This window comes from Branchiostoma floridae, chromosome 14 (genome assembly GCF_000003815.2).
Source record: "Branchiostoma floridae strain S238N-H82 chromosome 14, Bfl_VNyyK, whole genome shotgun sequence".
NCBI lineage: Eukaryota > Metazoa > Chordata > Leptocardii > Amphioxiformes > Branchiostomatidae > Branchiostoma > Branchiostoma floridae.
Window position 1 is genome coordinate 16,426,596 of NC_049992.1, and position 21,655 is coordinate 16,448,250.

The 21,655-nt window shown below is 43.2% G+C and overlaps 1 protein-coding gene across 1 annotated transcript in view; it reads left to right on the forward strand.

Moving 5' to 3' along the window:
* LOC118430629 (rootletin-like) overlaps positions 1 to 21,528 on the forward strand; it is a gene marked incomplete in the record, with an annotated part of 50,011 nt that extends 28,483 nt beyond the window's left edge. The window contains 25 exon segments of the mRNA XM_035841611.1: positions 324 to 575; positions 941 to 1,085; positions 1,518 to 1,631; positions 2,062 to 2,218; positions 2,730 to 2,836; positions 3,735 to 3,905; positions 5,606 to 5,756; positions 6,297 to 6,532; positions 6,960 to 7,073; positions 7,514 to 7,710; positions 8,139 to 8,314; positions 8,819 to 9,004; positions 9,444 to 9,799; positions 10,213 to 10,381; positions 10,835 to 11,214; positions 11,568 to 11,688; positions 12,150 to 12,313; positions 12,720 to 12,899; positions 13,609 to 13,749; positions 15,868 to 16,007; positions 16,973 to 17,102; positions 17,590 to 17,790; positions 19,104 to 19,273; positions 19,551 to 19,692; positions 20,049 to 21,528. Of these exon segments, the coding sequence (XP_035697504.1) occupies positions 324 to 575; positions 941 to 1,085; positions 1,518 to 1,631; positions 2,062 to 2,218; positions 2,730 to 2,836; positions 3,735 to 3,905; positions 5,606 to 5,756; positions 6,297 to 6,532; positions 6,960 to 7,073; positions 7,514 to 7,710; positions 8,139 to 8,314; positions 8,819 to 9,004; positions 9,444 to 9,799; positions 10,213 to 10,381; positions 10,835 to 11,214; positions 11,568 to 11,688; positions 12,150 to 12,313; positions 12,720 to 12,899; positions 13,609 to 13,749; positions 15,868 to 16,007; positions 16,973 to 17,102; positions 17,590 to 17,790; positions 19,104 to 19,273; positions 19,551 to 19,692; positions 20,049 to 20,447 (4,699 nt within the window).
* Positions 21,529 to 21,655: the final 127 nt, after the last annotated feature.

Here is a 21,655-nt window from a genome sequence, read left to right on the forward strand (position 1 = left end):
ATGGTCATACTCATAGTTGTTTTGAACAAGAGTTGTAAAAACACAATAGTTACATGGTTATGATGTAAATGTAAGGTATTACATATGGCAAAAAAAAATTGGTAACACTCCTTTAGGAAAGCATAATGCTACTAGGATGTGCAAATGTTAGGTGTGACAGGTTGTTGAGTGCAATATAACCAGCTGCTGCCGTGCCCCGTCCCTGTGAAGCTGGTGTGTTACGACGAAGGGCGGTTATACCGGCTATATATATACAGATACAGATACAGGTATACCAGCTGCTCATTTGTGTAATATCAATTCACAATGATTCGTTATCACAGGAGTCGCTCCAAGGACGATGCAGTCCGTGATGCCAACAGGTTCAAGAATGCTCTCGACCTGACGGGAAGCGAGAAGTCTGCGCTGGAGTCCATCCGTTCATCTCTGAATGATGAAATCGAGGCCTTGAACGCGGAGAACCAGAAGCTCCAGGCTGCCAACGCTGACCTTCAGCACCAGCGTGACAGCCTTGAGGACGAGAAGGATGATGTCATCAAGGACAAGGAGCGTGGGCAGAAGGAGATCGAACGATGGTAACAAATCGATTAGAGATGTAACATCTTAGAAAGTATGATGCTTCAAACTATTGCAAAGATTCTAAGAACATAAAATCCTGGTATCCAATACAACTGTTGTATAGTTAGTCATTTGGGTTATACATGTACAAGTAATCATTAAAAAATGATTATGAGAGATGAAGTTGTGAAGATGGTCACAATTGCAGTAAGTCTTTCAAGAGAAACAGTTTTTTGCTTCAAAAATGTTGTCAAGAAATTTTTTTCATTCCTTTTACCTTGGCTTTCCTTTAAAAACTCTGTAGATGATTGTATAGTGCCAGTATTTTGTGCATGAAAGTAAAGAAAATATATTTCATTCCTTATGTCTTGTTTTTCCTCAGCAACCGTGTGCAGGAGCAGATGGAGATGAAGAACTCTGCGCTGCGTGAGGAGACTGTGACTCTGAAGGAGGCCCTGAACCGGGCTATCCTGGAGAAGGAGGTCCTCGATCAGGAGAAGGCAGAGATTGCTGAGTCTCTCTCCAAGGTACTGTTCCTGCCGCATTTTGCTCCTTGATGTTTATACAACACACGTTCTTCAATGTACTTCATTCATACAGCAGCATCTTAAGTTTTGCCGCTTAATGTTTCTAAAATGCATTTTCCATGCAATTTTGCAACCAAAGCTGCTGTAGTTTGAGTTGAGCATCAATTATCATGATGGTTTTGTGGTCAGTAGTTTCACAGTATTGGAAAGATGTTGGTTTTGTAAGAGGTAACGCAACACATTGACTGAAATTGAGTCAAGATTTAGAGTTCAGTATCAGTTGTCATGATGGTTTTTAGGTCAATAGTTTCAGAATATTGGAAAGATGAAGGTTTTGTAAGCCGTATTGCAACACATGGACTGACCTGCTGTATAGACATGAGTCCTTGTTTTGGTCAAGAAGTTTGAAGCAGTTTGTCCTTGAATCGCCAGGTGGAGCTGCAACGTGCAGAGCTTGAGCTGGAGATCAGCAAACTGAAGACCGAGGAGGCCGGCCTCAGGGACTCACTGCTCAAGATGCAGGCACTTAACGAGGGCCTGGGACAGGTAAGAACATAATACATTTCTTTATATCAAAACTCTGCATTTCTTTCTCCCCAAACTTCAGTATAACAGGGATTTTGAAAGTTCTTGCATATGTTGGACCCATATGTCAGTGAGAGTTAAAGATGATCACACAGCTAGAAACGAAAGACACGTGATAACGTTTAGACCTTAGAGTTAGAACCAGGGCCTGGGACAGGTAAGAACATGATACATTGAACTCAACAATTCATTTGTAAGTTGATTCATTTGTATCCACTTCCTTGTATAAGTATAGCTGTCTAAATTGCTGTACTTTTGTTGCGTTGATAAAGATTATTGTTTTCACTGATGATGACTGAAGTCAGATAAATGCTGCACAATGTTGATGTCATCAGAACTAGTTGTCTTTTTCTCTGGAGGAGCTAAACTTGTGTTCATCCCTTTTCCCAAGGACAAGATTGAGCTGAACAAGATGATCATGCAGCTGGAGGCTGAGAAGGCCTCCCTGATGGGTGAGAAGGGAGAACTGGAGCAGGAGAAGTCCAGTCTCAAGGACGAGCTTGTCAAGACTGAACAGGAGAAGATGGAGGTGGAGAACATGAAGAGCGGTGAGTTAACCACACGATTTTATCAATCCCTGTACTAACTTTGAGTTGTCTGTGGACAAAATATATGTGCAAATTGGAAGCTTGTGCTGGAAATGATCACAATCCCCAACTTTCAAGAGGATGGGACGAGCAAAGCAAAAATTTGAGCTTTGTTTATAGAAAGAACTTACACTGTTTACGCAAGTCTACAAAGCCAGTATAGGGGATTGCTCTACGTAATAGATATTCTTAGGCTATAGATACAGACAAGAAGCCCAATATGACTGAGTTTTGGGTTTAAGGTGTACCTACAAGGGTCTTTCTATGAGATGTATTTTGATGGCATTGAGGGAAATTTCATGGCCATTTAAGTTTTCTTTGTTGTCACCGACTGTAGTTGTGGATTCTGTAGGCTTGACTTGAGCAGCCACAGAACAAGATGTTTGTGAAAAATTGTTACATCTGACTATAAGGTTGTAATTTCTAAGCTGTAAAGCCTTTTGTGAAGGAGACTTTCCTGTTGTTTCTGCAGGCCTGGACCAGTCCCTGGTGCTGACAGAGCAGACCAGGGAGAAGCTGGAAGAGGACCTCATGTCTGTCCAGCGGGAGAAGGCTGAAGTCTCCGAACAGCTGTCTCAGGTAAGAACCAGAAAACATCATTCTGTACAAACTTCCCTAACATAGGAACAAATGATGCATGCAGAAATAAAGTTGTTTTTTATACTGTACAAAACACCAGATGAGTCATATCATTAGGATTAAGTACATTTTACCTTGTGCCCCTTGGATGCCCTAATTCCAGAAAAGTGGTTGTCCAAGATATTTCATTTGCCATTCATCTTGTTTGTGTATCTTTGTCCTGGATGCAATAAAAATGATTTTGAACACTTCTATGTGACAATTAGATAAAGTTGTTTCATCATATCAATAAAAATTAGTGTCTATTTGACTATATCTAGTGGCATACACCATCCAAAATGAACTCGTCAATTAAGGCAAAAATTAAGTCAACACTTAGTCTATAACAAATTTTATGTCATACCTGTGACGCGAAAACGTTCGATACGGGTGTTCTGGACCGGGCTGTACGCTTCCGTATCGCACAGGTTCAAAAGGCGTATCACACAGGCTACATTTGAATAAATTGAACTGTTTCGAGCGGGCCGAATACGGCACGGTTAGCAATTCGAATACCTGATTTGGACGTTGGAACATTGCTGTTGCAACACTTTTTTGTTTGAGGGCACCAAAATCGTTCATCTTCTGGCACATTTTGCATCAAAACATGGTTTTTTTCAGGTGAGTATGACATACATAAAATACAACACGGTGTATTCCGCATCACCCTCGGTCTCAGCCCTCCCGCGGGTCGGATTACCCTCTGGCCTTCGACCGTCGGTCGATCCGACCCGCGGTCGGGCTGATACCTTGGGCGATACGGAACACACCGTGTTGTATTCTATATATTTATGATTTAGAAAGTTTTTCTATGATGCAAAATGAGCATTCAGTAATGTTGTGAATATCTCGTTTCCAGACGACTCGCCATAAGAACGCGCTGGCGGAAGAGCTGCTGCAGTCTCGGCGTGAGGTGGAGCGGCAGAGCGACACCGTGGTCCGTGTGGCCAGGGAGAAGGAAGAACTGACCAAGGAGAAGGCCAACCTGGTGGTGCAGCTGACCGCTGCCGAGAGGGAGAACAGGGCTCAGGTCAGCTGGATTTCTTTCTTTCAATACAAACAAACAAACAAATAAACAAACAGTGACTACAAATGACAACTTATTTTTATAGGCAGCAAAATCATCTAACTGTCTCCCTCAAAAGTGTTTTCCTCTAAAATATATCCCACAAACCTTCAAAATCTATATTTGCTGTTATCTCCTAGCGTACCTCCAAGCTACATCTCCCATCAGTTTAGTTCAGTGCTAAGAAGTGGTCCCTTTGCCTTGCAATTTTTTTTTTTACAAAATTTGATTTTTACAATGTTGGTAGGCTTTGTCCCAATAGTGGCAATCTTTTTTTATGTTATTTTGTCAAATCTGAAGAAAATTCTAGACAGATTTTATAAATTTTCCACGTAGGAAAGAAAAGTTGTACAGACCAAAGTCTTTAAACTAGTCCAGGAGTAGAAAAAAAAGAAGCTTCTCACCATAAAGAGACCACTGTTCCTAACAATGTTTCTCTACATAAAGTCAATGGCCTTCTGTTTCCCTTCATAACAGCAGAATTCCCCAACTTAACAGTGAAGTTAATGAGAAAAAAGAATTTATATGCTAACAAACCTACCCTATTTGTTGATTTATGGATGTGGTCAGGTACAATAGTAGCACAGTAAATGTTAAACAGTAATTGTATCTAGTGACATATTGTAGCTACATTATGCCAAGCTGTCCAACGTTTCCCAGTTACAACACTTGAAATACACCTGTTATTTGAACAGGTTTGCTGTATATCAAACCTTGACTACAACATTCTGCTAAGCTGCCAATGCTTCTGCTTAACACTGCCAAGGTAGCTGTGACAGAACTGTTATGTAAACCCCTGCAAACCCGGCCATTGTTTAGCAGCTGTGTCTAGCCCTAACCACTGCATACTTTTCACTGCCATTAAAACATCCATTATGAATGACAACATTTTGAGATAAGCATAATCTTGTTGTGAAAATCTGAGAAGTATACACAAGCAGAGAGCGATGTTTACATATCACTTGTGAGAGAAGCGGTCATACGGGCCACCCCTTTTTCCGTGTTTATATTTTGGTTAAGACTATTGTAGCAGAACCAAAACCATTAGTCAGGGAACCATTCATACCCCCAGGGTTTCAGAACCATCCAGAACAGAGCATACGTCTCTGATTCTCCATGTTGTAACAGGGGAATACTGCAGTATGTAAACTTTATCTAGATTCTGCGATGTCATGCACAAATTATACCTACATCGTTGCCTGTAATACAGCTTCTGTTGTTGAGTGTAAGCAGTAGTTTCAGGTGTGTGGTCTTGTACATTTTTGTGGCTTCTAATGCCCCCCCCCCTCCCAAATGAACGTCAATTACCTGCTTGGTTGGTTATACAGTTTTGAACTAAACCAGGTCAAATTCTATATCTGTATTGGAGACTTTAACCCCATGAAAAAGCTCTTTTGTAAAAGTATAATATGTCGTGTCTTCTGAAAGTCTGAAATAGTTGTCTACAAGAGGTAAAGTTGTAGCAACAATTGGGTCAGTGTATCAGTTTGCAAATGACAAATGAGGACCACATTCAACTAACAGCATTCCTAGGTTGGCCTTGAGGTTATTTTTCAGGGAATTAGAAATTTTCTCTTTGGTCTGTCTCAACACACTTATTGCTTGGTACTGTTGTGTAGTTTCCTAAAGGTTTGTGTTAACAAAACTTCACAAATGTTTTCCAGTCTGAGGAGATTGCCACCTTGCGTGCAGACAAGGAGAGCCTGGAGACCCAGCTGTATGACTCCCAGACTCTGGCCTCCGAGCTGCAGACCCGTAAGGAACAGCTAGAGGGCGAGAACCAGACCATCCTGCTCAACAAGGAGGCACTGCAGGGTCAGGACTTATTTCTTTTTCTATTATTTCCAATGACCTCAACATGTTCTTTCAGTGGAAATGTATCAACTTTTATTTCTTTCAGGGATATTCTGTCAAACATCAATTGTTTACATGTGTAAAGTCAGTGATCCTCAACTCACTAGTGGAAATATTTTGCCCTCTAAGACTTGAAATACAAAAGCATGCTTTTGTAATGATTGCATCTGCATGCGTCTAACTCTTTATATGAAATCTGTATCTGTATAAGACAGTATAATTGGCCTTTGACATAACACACTGCCAACAAATCAGACAAAGTCTTATAGTATGCCTATCATTTGTAAAGATTTATTTTTGTCAACCAGTTTCACAACATAGGAATAACTCTTAATACTTCTACTGACATTTCACATTAATATTAAACTCCAGTTGAGATCTGGCATACTAGTATATGCATAAGAAGATTAAGATTGAATCACTATTGCCGTGCTACTAATTCAGGACTAACTCTTGTTTGATCAAGCCGCTGTCTAACTTTTGACTGTTTTTGAACTCCAGTTGAGATTGGGCGCGTGCGTAAGGAGATGGAAATTGAGATCACCAAGTTGGAGCGCGACAAGGAGGCCCTGAACCAGAAGCTGGCGCAGCAGGAGCGCGACAGCTCGCTGGCGCTGAAGAACGCCCAGCAGTCGCACGAGGAGGACGTGGACAGGCTGATGCGCGAGAAGGAGACCCAGCGGCTGGACCTGGAGTCTGAGCGCGAGGAGATCATCCACAAGAACACTCAGGAGAAGGTGCGGACTTCTTTTATTTCCTGTAGGGCTCTTTGTGTCAATAGACAGTGACTCACAGTCTTTTTTTTTTCAATATCATTGTCCCATATAAAAGCACAACATGACATGAAAAATGCACCAAAACTAAAGCTTTAAGCAAAGTCAGACAAAATCTTTGAAGGTAAAAAGAAACTGAATGCTAATCAAGTACATGGATTGAAAATGTTAAGCTTAGATAAAGAGAAACTAGTATCTGACAAACAATGAAAATGAACAAATAATAAAGAACTGTGAAAACTAGCATGTTGATAAAAATGTGGTTGGCCTTTTTTTCCTGCATCAACAGCTGGTCTGTTGAAACAAAGTAGAATTTCGAATTTGTTTTGATAGCTGCAAACAGCATTTTGCATATTCATAAGTTCACACGCCACATTTTATATCTTTGCAGGATGAGATGCTAGCCAGGTTTGACAAGGAGAAGGAGGAACTCAACGAAGAGCTGGAGGCCCTCGCACAGGACAAGGATGAGAGTCTGCTGCTCGCAGAGAATGACAAACAACAGGTTTGTTTACTTGATGTTTACTCTTTCATAAGGTAAAGGCTTCAGCGGCCATTGCTTCTAACAGTTTCATTTCTGTGCAGATGGTGTGAAGATTTGGACCAAGAAATCTTCACAACAAAATAAGGAGATCTTTGCTTATTATTTGAGTTTAAAAAATATTTTGTATTCGAGCATTGCTCTACTGTTAGTATCTCTTCCTTTTTTGCTAACCTTTCTCCCTGAAGACAGGCTGAATAAAAGTTTAGAACTTGAACTATGTGACTCCAGATGTCTGACTGAGGGATGATGCTGTGTGCAAAATGTCGGTAGCTTGAGGAATGAATCCACTCTACTATATACTCTTTTCCTGAAGACAGAGAGATGTTTTCTTGTTATTGAAGTTGACTAAGTCTCTGTCCAAGAGCTGTTCTTATAATGTATATTTCTCCTTGTTTTGCCAGGCCCTTTCCCTGAAGGAACAGGAGAAGCAGACTGTGGTGGAGAAGCTTGGCTCGGCCCAGCGTGACATCGCTAATGCCAGCATGGAGATGGAGCGTATGAAGAGAGACGCCTACAGCAAACAGGAGCAGGACAAAACCACCATCAACTCCCTCAACCAGGAACTCAAGAACTTCAGGGCTCAATTCGAGGAGGCAACGTGAGTAGATGTCAATAGTGATCTTACTTCTCTAGAAAAGACCAAAGTAGTGAGTCCTAGCAGAGACTTCAATGGTGTGAGAGAAGTTTGCTAACAAAAATATTTTATTGGGAAACAATCCATGGGAAATTAACCATTGTAATAGCCAAGTGAGTGTTTGCCTTGTATTCTGTAAGTCATAAGTTTGATCCCTGGCCGAGTCTACTTAAAGACTTTTAGAATAGTTTCTCTGTGTATTACTCAGCATTTGGAAAGATATCTTAGTTGAACACACACAACTACCTGTGGAGTAGTGCCCTAATGTAATGTAAAGTTATTCTGTACAAGAGCTACATGTATTGATACAGAGATGCTCTATGCATCATCTGGAGCAGGGAGGACTGTAAGATTGTGGTACAGATTTTGAACAAGTTGATTCTCTGTTACAGCAATGCCCATGAGCGTGAGATTAAGGACCTGAACGGGCAGATAGCCGAGGTCAGGAAGCAGCGGGAGGCCGCTCACAAGGAGGTGGCAGAACTCAAGACGCAGCTCAAGATGGTGGAGGAGACACGCGACGGTGTGCGTCGTGACCTGATTGAGGCCCACCGCAGGATACGTGAAGGTAAGACTCCCCGCATTTGTGCTACAACATTGTGTTGTTTTGAATGCTTTTTTTCAGTCTATAAAAAGAGATAGAAAAAACACAAAATAACAACAAAATAGATACACCTACCCTTTATTTGCAAATAAATCATTCCAGATTCCGGATATGTGAAGTCTTGATGTATTTCTAATCATTTTGAACCGTTTTATGGTTCAAATTGCATGGATTGAAGCTCAGAATTATCAATACTTAGTTGATCTACACCATCTTAACGATGCTAGTTTTACGTCAATGAAGATTAGGCATCCAGGTAATAGACTAAAGATACGCCAAAAAGCAGCTACTCAGTCACTGACGAAAAACAACAGATGTTGTTTGAAACGTCTGAGCATATGCATTTTCCAAAATCATATCCAGTTGCTTGTGTAACTGCTTTTTGGCGTAATGCAAGTTTTAGTTCAAGACTCAAGGATTAGTGTACACCTTGCATCTTGCCTAATTTGAAATGTCGCGCCCAATCAGGTGACGAGGACCGTGAACTGAAGCGTAAGGAGATCATCGACCTGAAGCGCATGAACAACGACGAGATCCGCGAGAAGGAGGCCATCAACAAGACCAACGAGGAGCTGCGGCAGAAGGTGAAGAAGACTGAGGGAGAGAAGAGCAACCTGGGCAGGGAGCTGGGAGATGCCAGGCAGAGGATCAATGGTGAGGATAGAGGGAAGAAGGGAAGGGTGGATAAAAGGAAAGATAGCTGGATGGATGGTAGATAGAAGGAATAAAAGAGCAATGGATGGGAGGAAGGAATGAAGGAAGGAAGAAAGAAACAAGTAAATGTAAGGAGCGAAGAAAAAACATGAAGGGAGGAAAGGAAGGTGGGATGGATGTATGAAAAGATGGACAATTGGGTACATAGATGAATGACCACATACAGAAGCTGTTTATATCGTGATGGGATAACTCTTGCAATCAAAACGGTCTAGTTGGTCAGACCAAGCTGTATATCTCTCAAGGTTAAACTGGTGACTGAATGAACAAGATAAATATTAGATATCGTGATAACTCCAATAATACTTTTCAGAAAATGTTACCATAGATTTCCAGTAGAAAAATTTGTTGATAACTTTGTCATTGTTTTTTCACGCAGTCCTGAGTGAGAAGTTGGATGCTGGTGGCAAGGAGAACTCAGACCTGCGTAACAGCCTGCGCGAGGTGGAGAAGAGCCGCCTGGAGGCCCGGCGTGAACTGCAGGAGCTGCGCCGACAGGTGAAGATGCTGGACAGCGAGAGCAAGAAGAAGAGCAAGGAGGTTGAGGAGCTGCAGAACCGCGTGTCTCGTGACGAGGAGAAGGAAGAAGAGGCGCGCCGTGAGTCGTACGGCCTGAAGCAGAAGGTCATGGAGACCGAGGCCAGCCGCGAGGCAGCGCAGAAGGAGATCGCTTACCTCCGCAGGAAACTGGCTGAGCTGGACGATGATAGCAAGCTCAAGGAGAAGGACTATCTGGTATAAACTTTACTTTGTCCATCGCTGTGAAAGTAAATGTTGAATATCAAAAGACATGGAAGCCTTCAAGCTGGTGTGTTACGCCGAACAGTGGTTATACTGGCTATATAGATACAGATACAGCTCTTAGATTTTCTATTCATGCTAACTATGATAGGTGTTTTTTTGTATCATTTTCCTGTTATGTGTAGTTGACACTATTGTTATGACTGTTTTGCTGATGCTAGTCCATTATTTGTTGCTTTACAACATCTTAATGAATTGAAGAAAGAAAACAGTCTACTTTGGCGAAACTGAATCTGATGCAAAACTCCTTTCTTCATTTGCATGAAAACAGTCTACTTCAGTAACAATGAAACCGATGCAAAACTCCTTCGTTCACTCATTCCTCCCTTTGTTCCCTTTCCCTACAGGCAACTATCGAGGAGGGCCGTGCCAACGAGAGGAAGATGAACGACCAGATGCGTAACCTGGAGATCGCGCTGGAGAACACCAAGGCTGACGCCGCCGACCTCAGCCTCAAACTGAGCGCTGCTGACGGCAGGGTCAACGGCCTGGAGGCCGAACTGTCTCGTCTGGAGGGTAGGTTTGATTCTACATTTGAAATTTGTGAAAAGATAGACGAGCATTTTAATAGATGTAAATGGATAAGGACAACCCCAAATCTTTTATATCGTCCACTATAACATAATCCATTCAATCCTCCGAACTTTCAGGTAGCAACCTATTTGTACCTCCTGCAGTAGACCTATTTTATTAATGTACAAAGGCCAATTTAGTAGTCTGGATAAGCTGATAGTGGTGTTTGATGCAGTGCACAAAACTGAAATTTTTACCAGCCAACATTTTGGCAACTAGCCATCTTCCTTCATCAAGGCATAATGTCAGCATTTGTAGGTGCAAAACTTTGGTTGTGTCACCTTCAAATGACTTACTAACCTGATGAAGCTATTTGTGGAGTGAAGAATAGTAATGCCTTGGTAGAGCAGGTATTTGCAAGTTTGTAACATCCGTTTTTGTTACCTCTCCTTACAGCCCAGAAGCGTGACACTGAGTACAAGCTGGGCAGCCTGCACTCTGCCCTGCGCCGTACCCTGGGGATCAGCCGCATGGGTCGCTCCCCCAGCCCCGGCTTGATGAGGACACGCTCGCGCAGCCCCAGCCCGACCCGTCGCGGCAGACCTACCTCCCCCACCAAGGGATTCGACAGCACCTTCGCCACCACCACGGACGGCATGGGTGAGATCATCCCCGACACCGGCTCCCCCGGCGCGCTGGAGCGAAGCCTCAGCCCCGCACGCCGCTCCATGACCCCCACGCGACTGGAGACCTCCGCTCAGGACATTGACCCCGAGGTCGTCAGAGGTGCTCTCAGGGACTTCCTTCAGGAACTCAAGGAATCACAGCGCGACAAGGTACGGTTGGATGTTTGAGATGTCTCAAGGGCTAGTATGGTATACTATATTCAATGGTTTGATTCTGAAGAAGGCAACAGTGGGCATAAAAAATTAGACTCGTGTATACCTTTGTGTGGGAAGAAAGTTAAGCATTGTACTATGATTACTACCAACACAGATGAGCTTCCATGACGATACTCTCTTATGTTACGAGTACAAGCAGAGTTACCGTGTTCAAATGTGTGGACTTTTTCTAGAGCAGTTGTAGAGTGGAATCTATTGCCACAAAGTACAGTAGTGACCTAGAGTTAGCATTGTGCCAGTTCAGATACATATGTCTTCATGTTCCCCTCTCTGCCCCCCTCCCACAGGAGGATGCCCAGATCAATGGAAAGAACCTCCAGCGCCAGCTTGTGGAGATGCAGAGCCAGAGGGACCTGTACGAGCAGCGTCTGCAGCAGCTCCAGAAAACTCTGGGAGAGACAGAAGAGGGTGAGGCTACAATGCTACATCTACATATTCTATATCTACATAGCCAGTGTATTAACGCCCTTGGAAGTAACATACCAGCTTCAACACAATAATATGTGTTGGTGGTGGTGGTGGGGGGGGGGGGGTGGTAATACAGTCCTTGTTTCTTTGTTGGTAGACAAAAGAAATAGGGTACTCAAGTCTTAAATTTCATTAAAGTTACAGAAAATCACTGTATGACTTGCACGTTCTTATTGGTAAAAGCCTTTCTTATCATGACTGAACATTAAAAGCTGGCTTTATTGTGTAATCTTTAACATACAACAATGTAGGCAGCTGAACATTTCTTATCATGGTTTCCTTGGATCTCCTTGAACCCACTGCTTGATACTACTAAATGATATCATTTGTTCATCTCCACTCTGTCGAGAGCTGGAGAATCAATAAACAAAGACTGACGGGTTGCCTTGGTGATGTTCTAGGTAAGAGAGGTTCCGACGGCCGCCTGAGCGCCGCACAGACCGCCCTGATGTTGCAGGAGGAAACCATCCGCCGCAACGACCGCGAACGGAAGGGTCTGGTGGAGAAGGTGTCCACCCTGGAGCGCGGCCTGCAATCTGCTGAGACAGAGAAGAGGCAGCTGGAAGTGAGTACGCTTTTGGACTTCTATCATTTCACACAATGAAAGATAGTAAAGGAAAAGCGATCTCTATCCAGTTCAACTCACTGAAGAGCTATTCTTCAACTGGGGCAGAAAAGTATAGTGATGACACAAAGAAGAAGAAGAACAGGTGGTAACAGGGAAGGCAGGTTCTTTGTACAGTATTGACAATTGCATTGTACCAGAAGTTTTCTGAACAAGCACAGTGAACAATGGACCACAGATTAACCCATCCTTGGAACTGCAACCCTCTCCAGTATTGTTGTCTCAGATGTAACAGCAGCAAGCATGTGTCCAACTTCGTTCAGTTTAGCATCTATGGCTGTATGCTATGTTACAAACAAACTTGTGAAAATGATCTCACACAATTTCTTTTGATTGTCCATCACAGGATAAGATCAACAAGATGAAACAGAAGGAGGGCAGCCTGGAGTCTGACAAGAAGAAGCTGAAGGAGAACTGGGACAATGCTGAGAACCGCAACACCAAGTCTGAACTGTCACGGCGCTCGCTGGAGGGAGACCTGCAACGCATGCAGCTGGCATTTAATGACAAGGAGACAGAGAACCAGGTCAGTAATCTTGTTACATATCCAGATAATGTCATCAGGCAAGGCCTAGCATGCCTTATGGGGCCTTGGACCGAATCACTCTCAGTCAAATCACTGCCCTATTTTTGTATCACTACACTAGCACATGGAATCAGAGTAGGATGTTAGATTAAAGTTTTCAGCTCAAACATCAGTGTTTCCCGGGCGTCAATCGTTGTCAACAGAGCACTACAAGGAGTCAGGGAACACAACACAACAAATCTCCTGGCCTGTGATACACAATCTTTTTCATTGGCTGATTAGGCCTCCTCCCCTTTAGGAGCCTGACCAATGGAAGGGCTGGGTGAAGATTGATTGAGTCAGTCTATCTTCTATAGTTGCTAGACATTTTTTGATGAGGTGCTGTTAGGTTTTAATTCAGTCATGATTTGCGAAGCATGACTATGAACTTTGCATAAGGACCACCTGGTCATTGTGGCCACCTTTTGAGGGTCCCCTAGATTATTTCCCATTGACCCAAGCATTAATATGATCACCTTTCTACAGTGACTGTTTTCTTCAAGTCCCTTGAGTGGTGACTATAGACACAAATGTGACGTAAAACTTCTACAACTAGCACATTAGATTTGCTCCCCGTGTCACAGTTCTTAACATAGTTGGTTTCTATCTAGAATAGGCTACTGGACCGTATAACAGTTCTTGATTCAGCGTTTGTTTGTATCTACTACAGGTGCTTCAGGACCGTATTGACAGCCTGACCAAGCAGATTCAGGACCTGGAGGGTAAGGCCACCTCCCTGCAGCTGACTGTGGACAGGCTGTCCATGGCACTGGCCAAGACTGAGGAGGGAGAGAGCCAGCTCAAGGATAAGGTAAGGGACTGTACGATATTTATCAGGGGGGGAGGGCTGGTGCGTTAGGGGGGGAGGGCCATGTTAATTTTTTTTGAGGTGGGGGGAGGGCCATGTTAATTTTTTTTAGATAGGGGGGAGGGCCATTTTAATTTTTTTGAAAGAATTGTTTATACTCTTTTTGTTTTGATATCTTGACATGGCCCTAAAACTGATAAAATAAGCCTTCTGAATAGCCTAAAATGCAAGAGCTTCCGGGGGGCTTTGCCCCCCTAGGCCCCCCAAAGTGGCGCTGCCCTGGACCAGTGTTCCCGCCAGGCATACGTCATTCCGTCTACAGACTTATTTTTTTCTGGAAAGACGCACTCGGCTCGGCTGAGTTTCCCAAAATATTTAAGTTACAAAAGCGGTGCACGGTAAATACGTGAAGAATCCAAAACTATACACTTTATTTTTTATTTAAAACATTTCTTTTGTTTCAAAAAGACAAAATTTGCGGCAGAAAAAGGGGCCGCAATATTGTTGTCAAGTGTCGATCGAGTCGGCTGTGCACTGGCATTGGCGTCCGTAGCACATGCCGCGGCACGCCCCCCTCCCCAGACGGACTGTCGATCGCAGCGCCCAGCACGTCTTTTCTGGCTACTCCTTCAAGACTACACCGGCACTGATCACTGCCAAAGATGCAGCAGATCGCCCTCCTTCGTATAATGTATAACGTTCTTGGTCTACTCTACTCTATGTAAAAAGAAATCCAGCGGTGAGCCAAAGATTTCACGCCGAAAACGGGGTTACCTGAGGTCGCACGAAACAAACGCACGCTCGTGGAAAATGACGTCGCGGCCTTGTAAAACCCGACCGATTTGATAAATTTGAGTAAAATCATCGGGCAAAATAGAAAAAAAAACACAAGGTGTGATGGCGCCGTTTATTCTATCCTCTGGAAAAACTACTAGCATTTGATGCGGGAGGGCGCAACATCGATCGCACGAGGTAGGCATTCTTTTAATATTCAATGCCGGAAAAAAATTGGCAGGATTTTTTTCCATGGGCTGACGAACTCACTGGCTAGAGCCCTGTTTGGAAGCATCAAAACCCCAAAATTTTCATATAGACATGACTGGACAAATAATACCCGGGCCAGATCACGGACTGCTGATTTCCCGAGCTTATAATTATAACGTATTTTTGGGGAGAGGGTGGACGTCGATTACTGAAAAACGGGAGTAAAAAAGGCAACCGGCATCCAATCTCAAGGGCGTAATTTTCCTCTCAAGTTGCAGGAAATTCTGTTTTAGAGGGTTTGAAAATCCAAATTTTCCCTGGGGAGCATGCCCCCAGACCCCTGCCCCGACGCTGTGAAAAAATCCTGGCGAGAACACTGGCCGGCGCCCTTGTGCCCTGACGTCTATACATGTTGTATTAAGATTATTTTATCGGTTGTTTGTCTACCTGTTTAATGATGCCTGTCGGGGGGAGGGTCATGTTGATTTTTTTTAGGTGGAGGGGGAGGGTCACGTTAAATTTTTTTGAGATGGGGGGGAGGGCCATCAAAAAATTTTTTGATCCGACTTCCAATGCACCAGCCCTCCCCCCCGATAAATATCGTACGGTCCCTAAGAAACTCTTCTCCAGATAACAGACTTAAGGTTTCTATTCCTCAAGGCATTTCACATTAGATTTTGTATCTTGCAGTGAATATCCCCCAGGGGGCTTTGAAAATGCCGTCAGGTGATATGCTTTCACACTGGTTAAATAAAGAATAAACTAAACTAATATTAAAGCTGCAGTATAAAGTTCAAGAGTCTGTGCTCTGAACTTAGATTGATCTTCAGGTAACTTACAAGATTCTTTTTATTCATTACTAGTATGAATTGTGAAAACATCAGACTGTGTAACACAAACTCTCACCAACCAGGATTCTATGGAGCCCTTGGAAGGGCTGCTACTAGTGTGATTTTCTCAGGCTTGGAGAAAATGTTCTTAGTTTGACTTTACTTTCTTGTACAGCTGCTCAGATGAAAAGCATATTTGACTGATTTCAACCAGATTGTGTTAGAACAGAAGAACGAAAAAGAACCACCACACCAAGTTTGCAAACTGTGTTGCTAACCGGTGTTTGTTACCCCTCTCCCCACACAGGTGCAGAACCTGTCCATGACCCTGTCGGACAGTAATGCCACATCACAGACCCTACAGGAGAAGATCCAACAGGTCCAGAAGGCTGTCACCAACAGCGAGCATGACCGTCGCGTGCTTCAGGAGCGTCTCGACTCCACCAGGTACGATGTCACCATGGCAACAAACAGTATTTCATAGTAAACATTCTGCTGAAAGCATATGCCTATCTATTTTACACGTCGAGCATATGTGCAGCGGAGAACGTTTATTATGGTCAACGTAACTGTAGTCTCATGTATCCAACCAAAGCATGTTATTAGAAATAGGCTTTGCTTGCTGATCTTACATAGTTAAAGAAAAATTGTACAGTTGTGCCCAAGACTTCTTTCTTCTTTGGAACATTCCTTTCTTTGACTTGGTATTGGTTTCTGAAGAATGTAGTCTTATCACTGTTTTTTGCTGTGACGCTTTAACCCTGCTTTCCTCCCCTTTCTCTCACTCTACTACCTCTCCATTCCCTCTTCTTCTCCACACAGGCTTAGTCATGTGTGCTGTGGGTAGGTCTCTTCTTTTGGTTTTTATTTTCTGTTTTATTTCACTTCTCGAGTTACAGTTTTCTTTCTTTTTTTTAAATACAATTTTACACAATCATGCATCCTCCTCTCATTCCTTCAGAGCAGGGCTCTAGCCAGCTCGATTTTTTTTCCGTCAGCCAATTCCCATTGTCGCGAAAACACTATTCCAGGAGTTAGAGAGACTGAACTGAGACCTTGAAAAACGGGTTTTAATGAGATTATCGTATGCGAAAGGGCACCGACACACATTGTCAACAATCATAACAATAGCAAAACAAACAGTGTGTGGCTTTTACGGCCGTGGACAGCGTCCCAAAGCCACCTGTAACTTCCACCAAGGAGCTTTTATCAGATTTTTGTCTGTCAAGGTTGACGGATTGGTTTCAAAATTTTTCCGTCACACGCAGCAAATTTCCGTCAGTTGACGGAAAAACGGACGCTGGCTAGAGCCCTGCTTCAGAGTCTAACTGCTTTATCAAATGTTTACTGATATCTTATCTTATGTCAGGAGTGTTCTGCTTAGTACTAACAGTTCTCTCTGCACACATCAGGCAAGCCTTGTCGGAGGCTAAGAAGAGTAACCAGAGCCTGGCTGAGCGTGTGCAGCTGCTGCAGAACGAGAACGCCGAGGCGGACGTGCGCCGTATGGAGCTGGAGGGACAAGTCCGCCAGTCGCAACAGGTGCGGATCGTTTTTGTTTCAATTCTGACACGGTGGCCTTGTGGTTAGGGTTGTTCACTCAGAACCTGGAGGCCCCAAGTTCAAATTCCTGATGGTTCCCTGATGTTGTGCCCTTGGGAAAGGCACTTAACGACAATTTCCTCATTTGACTCATAGCTCCAACTAGGAACACCCTTCAGATTGAAAATTTTTGAGAATAGCCACACAATGCTCATCAAAAAAAGAAAAGGGGACAAAAGACCACAAAGTATAATACTGTGCATGCATTTAAGCTTGCAAGGATTAAGTTCCGTGCTAGCGGGAAAGTGGAGTGTTGATTTTAAGTTTGCGGTGGCGGCATAGACTGTAGTTACATACTATTTGAAATGTGATTAGTGGCCACCAGCAAAACTGCAAACATAAAACCACCGCAAACATTTGTACATTTACAGTAATCTAGTGAGAAAAGGCCCACACTCTGACTTACCATTTTGCGTGTCCCCCCCAGATGGTGCGTGAACACAAGAACTCGGAGGACGAGGCCCTACAGAGGATCCAGAAGGTGCAGGAAGACAAGCGAGTCCTGCAGGAGCGTATCACCGGGCTGCAGCGCGTCATCGCTCAGCTGGAGACTGAGAAACGCGAGACGGAACGTTCCGCCGTCCGTCTGGAGAAGGACAAGTCTGCACTGAAGAAGACTCTCGACAAGGTGGGTTTAAAACGGAAAATTGATATCTTTGTCTTTCATTTGTATCTCTTTTTTTATTAATGGCCAGTTTTAGAACTATGAACATTCATGGGGGGGGGTGTAACGACATAGATATGTTTAGACACCAAGAAAGGCATAATGCTCAAGTATCAAATAAATATAGCTCCACAAAGTAAGGGTACTGTACATATTGTTTTAGGCTACCTGCTGAAGTTTTGCTCCTTAGGCCATGTTGATTTGATTATATGGATGACATCCTCCGGGAACTCCAAAACTGATGCGAGCGAGCGAATAAAAAAAAAGTTTGGCAAAAAAAAAAAAGTTGCCTTCAGTATGAAATCAAAGTGGCCAGGAAGGTTGAACATAGGACTAAACACACATAGTATGGTATACCAACAGTTAGGTGTAGGGACCAGTACATCATACGGGTGCAAAACATTTTTTTCTTCTTGGACCAATCCGAAAAAAACAGACCTGAAAAAAACAACAGAGGAACAGGTTTCGCCAATTACAAAATGGACACACTATGTCGGCAGCCATTTGGGGTCTAACTGGGGGGCCAAGAAGACAACAAGAGCGAAGTCAAGTAGAGTTTATAGTCAATTGCACCAAGTTTCTACAGTCAAAGGTACAGAGACAGTTAGCCTTTATTACATGGAGATGGGATTTTAAAATGCAGTGGGAGTCCAATAATCCACCAAACAGATTCCTTTGTAGCAAAATTGACCAATTACCATTGTTTTGAGTATTGCCAGTTCTCAAGTTTCCACAGACAATCAGGTCCAGGTTCATGTCCGGACGTGGAAATGATCCTCTGGACCTGAATTTTCTGTACTGGTATCTCCCCCAACCAACAATAGATTTTTTTCTTTCTGTCCTTTCACATCTTATTCTTTGACTTTAGATTAATTTTGGCAATCTATGGCATTAGTTATCTGTTTTCTGGTACTTTTTTTTCAATCTACTGAATATTTGTGCTCATTTTACAGCTGCTTTGCATAATTTATTGCGTGGTTGAAAACTTTTTTTTTTTTTGGAAATGGCCGAAAATTGGTGCGAGCGCGGATGTCATCCATATAATCAAATCAACGTGGCCTTACCATTAATATCTTCTGCAAAATTTACGTACTGTAAACGTACATAGACTGACAAGTCAGTAGGGTCAAGACTATGCAGATAACTATGCAGACAAACTGTGCAGATAGCAGTTTATTAGACAACCAATCATTTGCTTCATGTTGCTTTTTTAAAATGTGCAAATAAATGAATAAATCAAATCAAGTTTAACTAATGTCCGTTTGAATTTTGGATAGGTTGAGCGAGAGAAGATGAAGACGGAGGAGACCACCCTGCAGCTTGATAACGAGCGCTCCACCATTGAGCGACAGATGGGCCAGCTGGAGTCAGAGAACGTGGAGATGCAGCGCCAGATCCAGGCACTGCAGGCTACACTGGCTGAGACTGAGCAGCAGCATGCACAGAGGTCAGTATGCAGCCGTAGTACTGTGCAAAAGCTCCCTCTAGCAGCCAATGCTTAAAATGCAGCACTCCCTTGTCCTTGATCCCAAAATTTGAACCTTATAATGGAAAGGTTTTCCCCATTCTAAAACGAACTGAAAAGACCTCAAAAATTACTCATATGGCTAAATCTCTTGTAATAGTGTGGCTAGATCTCTTAATTAAAGACTTCAGCATTAAACAAAATGAGTCCTTGATACAAAGCTTGTATTGTATCATAAAGTGTTCCCCTGCCATTCCAGGTTGATTGAGCTGACCACCCGACATCGCCAGGAGACAGAGATGGAGACTGAGCGCCTCAGGACCGCCCAGCTGCAGGCCGAGCGTACGCTGGAGGCGCGGGAACGCGCTCATCGTCAGAAGATCAAGGGACTAGAGGAGCAGGTGTGTTTCACATATTTGTTTCAGTCGCAAAATAAATGTGCTTTCTTTCCTCTAAGAATTCTACTATTCCAGTTTTTATCTTATAGAAATTTAATGCTTCCTGTCTTTAGTAGTCCATGATAAATGATGATTTCAAGATAGCATTCGTCTAATCAAAAACAAGCTGGCTATATTTTGTGCTAGCTGTAGTGAACGCGATTAATGGAAAGCTTTCAAATCTTGACATGTCTGTAATGTTTGCCTGCCCAAGTTGGCTTGCAGAAAGAGTTTGTGAAAACCAGTGTTTTAATATTTTCCAATGCTTGTGCTCTTGTTTTCCTGTACCTTTAACCATGTATTTCTGTGCCTATTGTCAGATTGCCACCCTGAAGGACCAGCTTCGTCAGGAGATGCAGAAGAAGCAGCAGCTGCTGACCCGCTCTGCTCGCGCCCTGGAGGAGTCTCGGGACATCCACGGCGTGCTGGGAGACTCTCTTCGCTCCGTCGCCCGCGACACCTCTCTCGACCCACTGCTCCTGGAGCACGAGACCAAGAAACTGGACGACTCAATGGACTACGCGACGCGCATAGGAGCGACCTCCCCGCCTACGAGTCTCGGGCGGCGCAACGGCGGGCGCAGCACCTCCCCCTCCAGGATTGGCCGCCCCTCCTCAACATCCACCCCTGCTGCAGCGGTCCGCCGCTCGCCAACGGCCAGCATCGCTCGTCGTTCCAGCCCAACACCGAGCTCCCTTCGCCCGTCTTTCAGGAAGTAGAGTGTGACTGGGCGCGTTTATTATGACCTTTGACACAGTGTTAAGCTCACGAGCCAAAGCAAACAAGTCCCTCTAAGAACAAGACTAGTTATTCTGCCGGTTGTAGCTGACAAACAATTAGACATCTGTGCTTCTTGATATTTCAGGAATTTCTCCGCCATCTTTTGATGAAATTTGAATCTCGTGCACTGAAATTCTAACACGGTGTTTTGCACCTTTAACTTCCCACTGCAGGGAAAAATTATATATATATGTATGAATTATAGGTAGCACTTTTGAGGCAATAAGAGACTTGTTGATGTCCCGATATATGCAAACATTCATAGCAGACTGTAGCCGAGCATAGAAAACAAGAAAACATTTTTGCACAGTACCGTAGCATTGAAAACCAGTAAACAAGGAAGGTGCTTTTTTTATGCGATCTGATCTTTGCAGTGTGCCTTTCTCTTTGGTGCAGCAAAGACCCATGTGTGCAGCTAAGAAATAAACTTAAGAATCATCTAAGAAACGTAGCGTACTATTGTGACAATGATCATTCCACAAGGTACTCAATTTTTACAAAATAGTCGAGGAATTTACTCCAATCTATTCCATAGGGCTGTAGAGAAAGTTTGGGAACAGTAGACATATCAGGATTTTCTGAATGATTCGGTAGAAAACTGGGAGCAACTATATCATGTGGGCAGGGAGACTTAGCTTTATCTATACTATAATTTGCACCTGTTTGTGATGTATAGAGTGATACGTGATTGAGATATTTTCCAATATGCGCAGTGTGCAAAAAAATATAGCATAGAGGATGATATTAATTATAATCAAAAGGGAAGAGTTTGAGTTTATTTGAAAAGTGTGTGCGATAGGATTCGGATGTTGACACTTGACACAGTTAGAAATCAGGTTGTGCTTGTCTTTTACTAATAGCGTGAAGAACAACGTGTGAAAGAGCATTGCTAGCATGCTGTTATTAACTTTCATGTAGTTTGGATGAATCATTACTTCTCAAGTGTAGTGTGGAAGGAAGGCAATAAGAGTTGAATGGTACTGGCAGACATTGTGACAGAATGATTTTATGACAGAAGAAGTAATGAAGAATGTTTATATATTGATATATCGATTGTGTGAAAAGCCACTTGTATGGCAATCTTTGACTTAGTGTAAAGCTTGTGTGTATGTGAGACGTAAGGTTGTGGACTTGTCCTCCCCCGCCC